The 9,891-nt window shown below is 38.4% G+C and overlaps 1 protein-coding gene across 1 annotated transcript; it reads left to right on the forward strand.

Annotated features, from left to right (window-relative positions):
* Positions 1–8,073: 8,073 nt before the first annotated feature.
* On the forward strand, positions 8,074–9,000 carry LOC102831218 (olfactory receptor 4P4-like). The gene has a single exon (XM_006877879.1). It carries the CDS (start codon positions 8,074–8,076, stop codon positions 8,998–9,000), a length of 927 nt encoding a protein of 308 aa, XP_006877941.1.
* Positions 9,001–9,891: the final 891 nt, after the last annotated feature.

The following is a 9,891-nucleotide window of genomic DNA, read 5'->3' on the forward strand; positions in this document are numbered from 1 at the left end:
GAACGTTTTCATTCTGATGAAAATTTAGTATTTTTATTAGTTTGCTAGATACATTAAAAAGACCAGTTATAATTGAAATCTGACAATCTTGAAATCGTGATTCCTAATTGGCTGCTGTATGATTCTTCAACAAGGAGCTAAGAAAAATTGAGGAATGTTGGTTTTTCTTACTCTACTTAAGATAGAAAAGTAATGTAAAAAGTTTTAGTACTTTAAAATGTAATCATGTGATTGGATGGTGGTAGTGCTGCAGTTCTGTTTCCAATGCATTTATAAAAATGCAGGTATTCACAGAAACTCTATAGCATTCTATGTAGTATTTTATACAAGCTATCATGGTATGATTATCATTATGTAGCTTTTAAATTTTTTATGCTCAAAAATGTATCTCAGCAATTTATCCATGTTAGATGTGCCAATATTTAAACTTCTGCAGAATTTTCAATAGTAAGTACATATTACATATTCCTTATGTAATATTAGTGTTAGGTATATAGATCATTTCCAGTTATCCAAAATTTTAACAAGATTGTAATGTTGTTGTTAAGTTCCAACTCATAGCAATCCTGTATAGGGTTTCCAAGGAGCACCTGTTGAGCTTGAACAGCCAACCTTGCTGTTCAAACCAACCTTAAAGTTACCAACCTCATCAGGACTTCCAAGTTGTATTAGATATCCTTTTAAATGCTTTCCGGGATTCCTTCACTAGGTCACATACTGATTTACGAAATCATCATCAAATTTGGTATGTTTTTGTTCTTACAAAATTTTTTAGTATTAATCATTTAATTTGCATTTCCCTGATTCTCGTGAGGTTTTGTTAGGGGCTGTCCAGTGGAGTCTACTGACTGTAATTCTATGCACAGCAGAATGAAACATTGCCCAGTCCTGTGCCACCCTCACATTTGTCACTTTTGAGCCCATTGCTGTTGCCACTGCTGGGGGTTTTATTCATGAATCCCCCACTTTACCAAGCATGATATCCTTTTCTAGGGCATGGGCCATCCTGATAACAGGTCTGAAGTATGAGAAATGAGGTCTCAATATCCTGGTTTGTAAGGAAAATTCTGGCTGTACTTCTTCTAACACAGTTTTGTTTGTTCTTCTTGTTGTCCATGGGACTTCAAATATTCTTGAACATGATAATTTAAAGGTATAGATGAGGGTTAGTATACACACACACACATACACACACACACTCACGGTGATGGTTGGTTATGTGCCATGGAATCGGTTCCTACTCATAGCGACCCAACTCCTAACCATATATATGTATATAGATATGTGTGCATATGTGTTTGTGTGTGTGGTGTTGTTAAGTGCCATCGAGTCAGTTCCAACCAATAGCGACCCTGTACAGGGTCTCCGAGGAGCAGCTGGTAACCTTGAACTGCTGGCCTTGTGGTTCAAACTGACTTTGCAGTCTAGCACAGAAAGCCTCATCTTTCTCCTCAATGATATTTCTACTCCTGTGAAGAGTTAAAGCCTCAGAAATCCTTCACCCAGTCTCAGTGAGTTGAAACAGACTTGACGGCACTTAACAACAAAATACGTAGATAGTATGCTAAGTGCAAGGAGCTCTGGTAGCGTAGTGGTTACGAATCGGGCTGTGAGCCTCAAGGTCAGCAGTTCGAAACTACCAGCTGCTCCGCGGGAGAAAGATGAGGCTTTCTGCTCCCGTAAAGATTTACAGCCTCGGAAACCCTGTACAGGGTCGCTATGAGTCGGAACCAACTCCACGGCACTTAAAAACAACAACAGCATGCTAAGTGCTGTCAAGTTGGTTTCGACTCATAGCAATCCAGTAAGTATAGGGTTTCTGAGGAGTGACTTGTGAGTTTGAACTGCCAACCTTGTGGTTCAAACTGACCTTGTGGCTTATCATACAGTGCCACGCCAAGACTCTATCTATCTATCTATCTATTTATTTATCTATGGGTTCAAGCATGGCAACAATAGTGAGGTTGGCCAGGATGAGGCAGTATTTCATTTTGCTGTGCATAAGGTCGCTATGAGTTGGAACCAATTCAATGACAACTAACAACAATGTATCTATCTATCTATAAATTCCTGGCATGGTGTTGTAGGATAAGCCCTTGACTGGTAAGTACAAGGTCAGAGGTTCAAACCTACCATCCATCACTCCTTGGAAACCCTATATAGGGTGTCTATGAGTCAGAATTGACTCCTGCATTTAATACATAAATTGACCAGTTAAAATTTAACAACAGTATATTTATGTTGTTATTATTAAGTGCCATGGAGTTGGTTCTGACTCATAATGACCCTGTATAGGGTTTCAGAAAAGCAGCCGGTGAATTTGAACTTCTGACTGTGCAGTGGTTCCAACTGACTTTGGGGACCAATGCATTATCCTGCACATCCACAAAATTATAATTTTCTTTCCATGTATTGTCTATTCAAAAGCTTTGGGTGGTGGTGGTTGTGGCATGCTGTCGAGTCAATTCTGACTCTTTAGAGACCCTATGTGAGAAAGTAGAACTGCCCCCATAGAGCTTTCTAGGTTGAAATCTTGAAGGAAAGCAAATCTCCATCCTGCAGAGCCTCTGGATAAGTTAGAACTGTCAACCCATTGGTTAGCAGTCTAGTACATAGTAATTGCTCCACTGTGGTTAGGTGCCATCGACACGGTACCATTTCATAGCAACCCTAAGCACAACAGAAAGAAAGAAACACTACCCGATCCTCGGCCAACCTCACAATTGTTGCAATGCTTGAGCCCATTGATGCTGCCATTTTGCCAATCCATCTCGCTGGAGGTCTTCCTCTTTTTCTCTGACCCTTCACCTTACCAAACACTCCACTAGGTCTCCTTAAAATGAGGTTACTTATCTTTATATTTGGACTACTGATGTGGCACTGTGTGATCCAGCACTGGACTGCAAACCACAAGGTCAGCAGTTCAAACCCACCAGCAACTACTTGGAAACCCTATACTGGGTTGCAATGAGTCAGGACCAATTGACAGCTCCTAATAACAACATCATTGTATTTGGAGAGCACAGTGGCTCCGTAGGATAAGCACTGAACTGGGCATGAGCACACCAGCCACGCCTCATGAAAAGAAAGATGAAGCTTTCTGCACCTGCAAAGATACAAAGCCTCAGAAACCTTATATAAAATCAATCTGAGTGGGAACCAACTTGTCTGAACTTACCAACAGCATATTTGTATTATTGATGAGAAGCAGTTATAAATATTTAATAACATTCTGTCACTTTTTAGAACATTTTATTCATATGAAATATTGTCATAGAAAAGTTTTAACATATTGTAATTTTTCTTTATGTGTGCTGCCATAAAATAGTTATATTTCTATTATTTTTTTTAGTTTGGTTTGGTATATTTGTATCTTTCCTGGAACATTTGTATTTTTGAATAATGAAGTAGTTTGTTGTTTGCTTTCAGCTGGAGATTAAAATTCCTAATATCAGTTACTACCAAAGTCATTATACATATTGAAATAGCAACTTAAAAATATAGACTACCTTTTAATGCATATATTTACGTTTGTGTTTATTGATTGTCTAACTTCATCAATCTATTTGTCTATTTCAATACTACTTTACTTGTCATAGCTTTATAACATATTTTAATATTAGAAAAGGCATGCCATTCTTTTTTATTTTAAAAAAAAACATTAACTTAAGTACACTGGACGTTTGAGGGTTTTTTTAATTTGAGAATCTGTTTTTCACATTTTATAGATTTGAATATATTGATTAATTTGAGGAGACTAGCACCTTTTCTATATTTACCATTTCTATCCATTAACATATTTGTGTCCATTCCAAAGAGAGGTGACCCAATGGAATGCAGAAATCATCAGACAATCTCTTTGATATCTCATGCAAGTAAAGTCTTGCTAAAGGTAATACAGAAACGACTACAATCATACGTTGACAGAGAACTTCCAGAGGTTCAAGCCAGATTCAGAAGAGGCCATGGAATGAGGGATATCATTGCTGATGTCTGATAGATCTTGGCTGAAAGCAGAGAATATCAGAAAGATGTTTGCCTGTGCTTTATTGACTTCGCAAAGGCTTTCGATTGTGTGGGTCATGACAAGCTATGGACAACATTGCGAAGTATGAGTATTCCAGAACACTTAATTGTGCTCATGAGGAATCTGTACCTGGACCAAGAGATAGTTGTTTGAACAGAACATGGGAACATTGAATGGTTTAAAATTAAGAAAGGTGTGCAACAAGGCTGTATTCTTTCACCATATTTTTCAACCTGTATGCTGAGCACATAAGAAGCTGGGTTCTATGAAAAAAAAAAAAAAAATGTGGCATCAGGATTGGAGGAAGACTCATTAACAACCTGCGATATGCAGATGATACAACCTTACTTGCTGAAAATGAAGAGTACTTAAAACATTTACTGATGAAGATCAAAGAGCAAAGCCTTCGGTATGGATTACATCTCAATGTCAAGAAAACAAAAATCCTCACCACTGGACCAATAAACAACATTCTTATCAATGGAAAAAAGATTGAAATTGTCAAGGACTTCATTCTTCTTATATCCACTGTCAACACTCATGGAAGCAGCAGTCAAGAGATCAAACGACGTATTGAATTAAGCAAATCTGCTGCACAAGCCCTTTTTAAAGTATTGAAGAGCAAAGATATCAGCTTGAGGACTAAGGTGCACCTGACCCAAGCCATGGTGTTTTCAATAATTTCATATGCATGTGAAAGCTGGACAGTGAATAAGGAAGATGGTAGAAGAATTGATGCATTTGAGTTATGGTGTTGAAGGAGAATATTGAAAGTGCCATGGGCTTCCAAAAGAACCAATAGATCAGTTTTGGAATAAGTGCAGCCAGAGTGCTCCTTAGAGGCCTAGATGGCTAAATTTTGTCTCTCATACTTTGGACATATTGTCAGGAGGGACCAGTCGCTGGAGAACAATATCATGTTTGGTAAATTGGAGGGTCAGAGAAAAAGAGGAAGATCCCCAATGAGATTGATTGGCTAAGTGGCAGCATCGATGGACTCAAGTGTGGTAATAATAGGGAGGTTGGCCCAGTATCAGGCAGTGTTTCATTCTGCTGTGCATAGTGTTGCTATGGGTCTGTACCCACTCAACGGCACCTAACAACAACAACCATTAACACAGGAATCCTGATATGGCACAGTAGTATAAGCACTGTACTGCTACCCACAAGATCTACAGCTCAAACACACCAGCTACCTCTTGGAACCCCTGTACAGCATTGCTGTGAATCAGAACTGACTCAAAGGCACTTAACAACAACCATTAACATAATTATATTTATTTTTATTCTTCTTGCATCAACCATCAACACTCACAAAAGCAGCAGTCAAGAAATCAAATGTCATATTGCATTAAGCAAATCTTCTGTACACAACCTTTATAAACTGTTGAAAAGCAAAGATGTCAGCTTGAGGACTAAGGTGCACCTGACCCAAGCCATGGTATTTTCAATAACCTCATAGGCATGAAAAATTTCGACTGTGAATAAGGAAATCATAGAAGAATTGATGCTTTTGAGTTATGGTGTTGGAGGAGAATATTAAAAGTACCATGGGCTGCCAAAGAACAAACAGATCTGTATTGGAAGAAGTATAGCCAGAGTGCCCTTTGGGGGTTAGGATGATCAAACTTCTTCTCTCATAAATTGGATATATTGTCAGGAAGGACCAGTCGCTGGAGAGGGATATCATATTTGGTAACATGGAGGGTCAGAGAAAAAGAGAAAGACCCCCATTGAGATGGATTGGCAAAGTGGCAGCATCAATGGGCTCAAGCGTTGCAACAATTGTGAGGTTGGCCCAGGATCGGGCAGTGTTTCATTCTGTTGTGCATAGGGACGCATGAGTCGGTAACAACTGATAGCACCTAGAAACAGTAAAATTTATTTTTTAAGTGTATTTTAGAAAAATTCTATATTAAAGGGTTGTGATTGTTAATTGACATAAAGTCAGTTCCAACTTATAGCCAGCTTTATAGGTTTCTAAGCAGTGGCTAGTGGGTTTGAACTGCCAACCTAACAGTGATCAGTTCAGTGCTTATCCTACAGTGCCAAACCAGGGCTCTCAGTCAAGGGTAGTATTCTATGTCAGAACATGTAACTCACAGGTATAATAATAACATTTTATTAATAAATCAATTTCACTGCTGCTCAGGACCACTGAAGTTGGACTTTTGTTTTTGTGACAGTGACACTTCCAAAAACTTTGCTAGAAATTAGATCACAGGGTATAAACTTGGAGTCCAGAGATGGAGATCCAATAAAAAGACTATGAACTCCCTGAAATCATACTGAGCTTCTCTATGTGTGCTAAATGTATTTTTTAAAAAAAGAACAAACTTTTCATTGTGTATTGAGGGAAGGTTTACAGGCAAGATCATCAGTTTTACATTCAACAAAGAGCACACTCTTTCATTTCAATAATTACAATCTCCTCCATGTTCCCTATATCTACCTGCTTGGCTGACAGTTGAACCCAAGGGTGATTCAGGGCCATAGTCTCAGGCTCCTCCAGTCTCCTTCTGACCAGTAAACCTGGTATTTTTTGTATGGTTTTTTTGGATAGTTTTGAATTTTGTTCCACATACTTTGCAACACTCTTCAGGACCCTCTAATGTGATCCTTTTCAAAGCAGTTGGGAGAGGTAGCTGCGTACCATCATCACATGAAAGAGAAAACACAATCTTCAGCTGCCATCCTTTCCCTTTAAAGGCATGTTGATAAGTTTGAATCAATGTGTACAGTCTTTTTTTTTTTTTTTGAAAATTGAACCTCAAATTTAGTGATTTTTGGACACATTCTAGATCAGGTTACAGGTGAAAAGAAGCAAGAAATGTAGTGTAATATTTTGCTTCCATGAAGTATTTTCTTTCAGACAAGAACAATTGAAGGCTTGGCTTCATGAGTATGTGGTGGTGGTGGTGATTATGTGACATGGAGTCATTTCCGACTCATAGTGGCCCGTATAGTGTTTCTGAGGCTGTCTCTTTCATGGCACAGCTGGCAGTTTTGAAGTGCTGACCTTATGGTTAACAACCAACTCATAACCACTATGCTACTAGATTATATTCTGAGCTTAAAAAGAAAAGAAAGTGATTCTAGAAATATAAAATGGTGAAACAGATCAAGTGACGCAGTATATCAGGATGCAATTTGCTCCATGAAAGAAGCACTAGAACATGTGAGTAAGGGATGAAAGTGATGAGGACTTGGTTTAGATGAGAAAGCCAACTGAGAAATGAGATAAATACTAGGAATCCTTCACTGTCTTGAAGTCCATGAAAAAGGGAAATCATTTCCACCCAAAGTCCAGTTTGCTGTTCTTTCTTTTCTACTCTGCATTATTTTATTTCTTGATTTTGAGGTTCATGAAATATTTCTGAATTCACAGTCTGGAATTGACACTCAGAGGTTGAATCTTCTCTGAATGAAATCTAGTGACTTAAATGCACTGCTTGTCCTTGTGAGGATTGTGTTGTATTGCTTTAGGATAAGCATTGTTGTATTGCTTTAGGATAAGCATATGAACTACAAGGTGGTGATTCAAATCCACCATTCATTCTCCAGAAACCCTATACAGGGTTGCAACAAGTTGGAAACAATGTGAGGGCACTTAACAACGAGAGTCCTTGTGAAGGACTGAGAAATCATAGTGTACTTGCTGCCTTTGAAGAGCGTATATAACCTCATTGCTATTTTCTGTATGCCTCTGTTAAGTCATTATTAAAGTTTAACACTGAACTTCCATCTCAATATTCAGCTGAAAAGAAATGTTTCATCTTTTAAGTGTTCTTCTTGCTGTCATAGGTATGCAACTTTGGAATTTATCACAACTGTAGTTTATTTCTTATTTGTACCATTAATGTTATTTGTCTGTTATAATGAACCATACTCTACATGTAAGCAGAAATTATTTATTTTTGTTCATTGTTAATCATAGTTAAAAATATATATACAACTAATGACCTTAACATAAAATGAATAATTATAGAATATTAGTATTTAGGTATTTTAACCTGTTCCTCTAAATTATCCACCCTACAGAAACTATGGGACATGAAAACATCACAGAATTTATCCTCTTGGGACTGTTCAGTGATGAGGATGCAAAGGCCGCCTGCTTTGTGCTTTTCTCACTTTGCTATCTTGCCATTCTCTCCGGAAACCTGCTCATTCTGATTACCATCAAAGGCAGCCACCTGAGTGAGCAGCCCATGTACTTTTTCCTAAGCTATCTGTCTTTCATGGATGTGTGTTTCACCTCTACAGTGGCCCCCAAACTCATCACAGACTTACTGGCCCAGCGAAAGACCATCTCCTACAACAACTGCATAGCCCAGATGTTTTATGCCCACTTCTTTGGTGCCACTGAGATCTTCATTTTGGTTGCCATGGCCTATGATCGCTATGCAGCCATTTGCAGACCCCTTCACTACATGGTCATCATGAGCAGAAAGGTGTGCTACATTCTGGTGATAGCCTCTAGTGCCGGAGCATTTATCCATTCCATCATGCAAGTGTTGATTATTGTCAGACTTCCTTTCTGTGGTCCCAATGAGATAGACCACTATTTCTGTGATATATTCCCACTGCTGAAGCTGGCTTGCACTGATACGAAGCTGTTAGTGATAATAATCATTACTACCACCGGTGTGTCATCCATTTTGACCTTTGTTTCCTTAATTATTTCTTACATAATCATCCTGTCCATTCTGAGGACCATCTCCTCCAAGAGCCGACACAAAGCGCTCTCTACCTGTGGCTCTCACATCACTGTGGTGTTCATGTTCTTCTTGCCCCTCATCTTCACCTATGTCCCCACAACTGATTCTGTCAGTGACAGCAAGGTGTTTGCCCTGTTTTACACTATGATTGCTCCCATGTTTAACCCTTTCATCTACACTCTGAGAAACAAAGATATGAACAACGCCATGAGGAAAGTATGGTGTCGAGACAAGCTATCTGAAGGGATGTGACACATTTAGTATAGAGCTCTTTGTCTGATCCTGTCGTTGCCACAGCATCACTAACATTGTTCAGTGTAGCAGGTGCACAGGGGTGCTATGCTGTCATTAAAAGTTGCAAGCATTAAGAGAGAATACATGGGGGTCACTCTCATTCTGTATTGAGTGTTCCTTGTTTCTTCAAAAGAGATTGATTATACATACAATCTACAGAGCTATGCCAACTCAGATGGTCTAGAATTTACTCTATTCTTCATGATTCCAGACAGAGTGGGAATTATTATACTTTTATCTGAACAGATAGATATGAAGAAACTTCAAGAAGTTTATGGGAAAATAGAATTTAAAGATAAAAATTTTAAATATTAACTTTATCTTAACACAACCTCCATCAAAGTCAAGATACTCTTAAAATCAATGTTACCAGCCATTTAACCAATTCTGAAAGAACTGAGTGTCCTGGAAATTGAACCATGTCAGTCCAGGCTTTTCCACATTATGAACTGAATTTTTTAAAAAGGCTGATCTTAAAGATCTTATTATTTTTCAGATTAGGGTGAAAATGAATTAGGGAGGAGTCAAATTAAGACTATAAATTGGATGCCTAATGATATCACATCAAAACAGTTACAAAATTGTCCTTTCTTGATGAGAAAGATGAATGTGCTGGAGCACTGTTGTGGTGAAGGGCTTTGGGAAAGCTTTCCTGGGTATTTTACTGCTAAAGCTTTGGATAACTTTCCCACAACACTCTCATAGTCAGCTTGTGCTTTCATTCTTTGGCCTGTCAGAAAGTCAGCACACAAAGGACCCTGAGCATCATAATGAACTGTTGCCAATACCTTTACTCTTGACCAATCTCCCTGCACTTTCGCAGGCATACTTCATCTCTTGGTAGCCATT

The sequence above is a fragment of the Chrysochloris asiatica genome, unplaced genomic scaffold, assembly GCF_000296735.1.
Source record: "Chrysochloris asiatica unplaced genomic scaffold, ChrAsi1.0 scaffold00659, whole genome shotgun sequence".
Classification (NCBI taxonomy): domain Eukaryota; kingdom Metazoa; phylum Chordata; class Mammalia; order Afrosoricida; family Chrysochloridae; genus Chrysochloris; species Chrysochloris asiatica.

Excerpts from the sequence above, each read along its gene's own strand:
- LOC102831218 (XM_006877879.1), top strand. The coding sequence starts at position 8,074 with ATGGGACATGAAAACATCACAGAATTTATCCTCTTGGGACTGTTCAGT.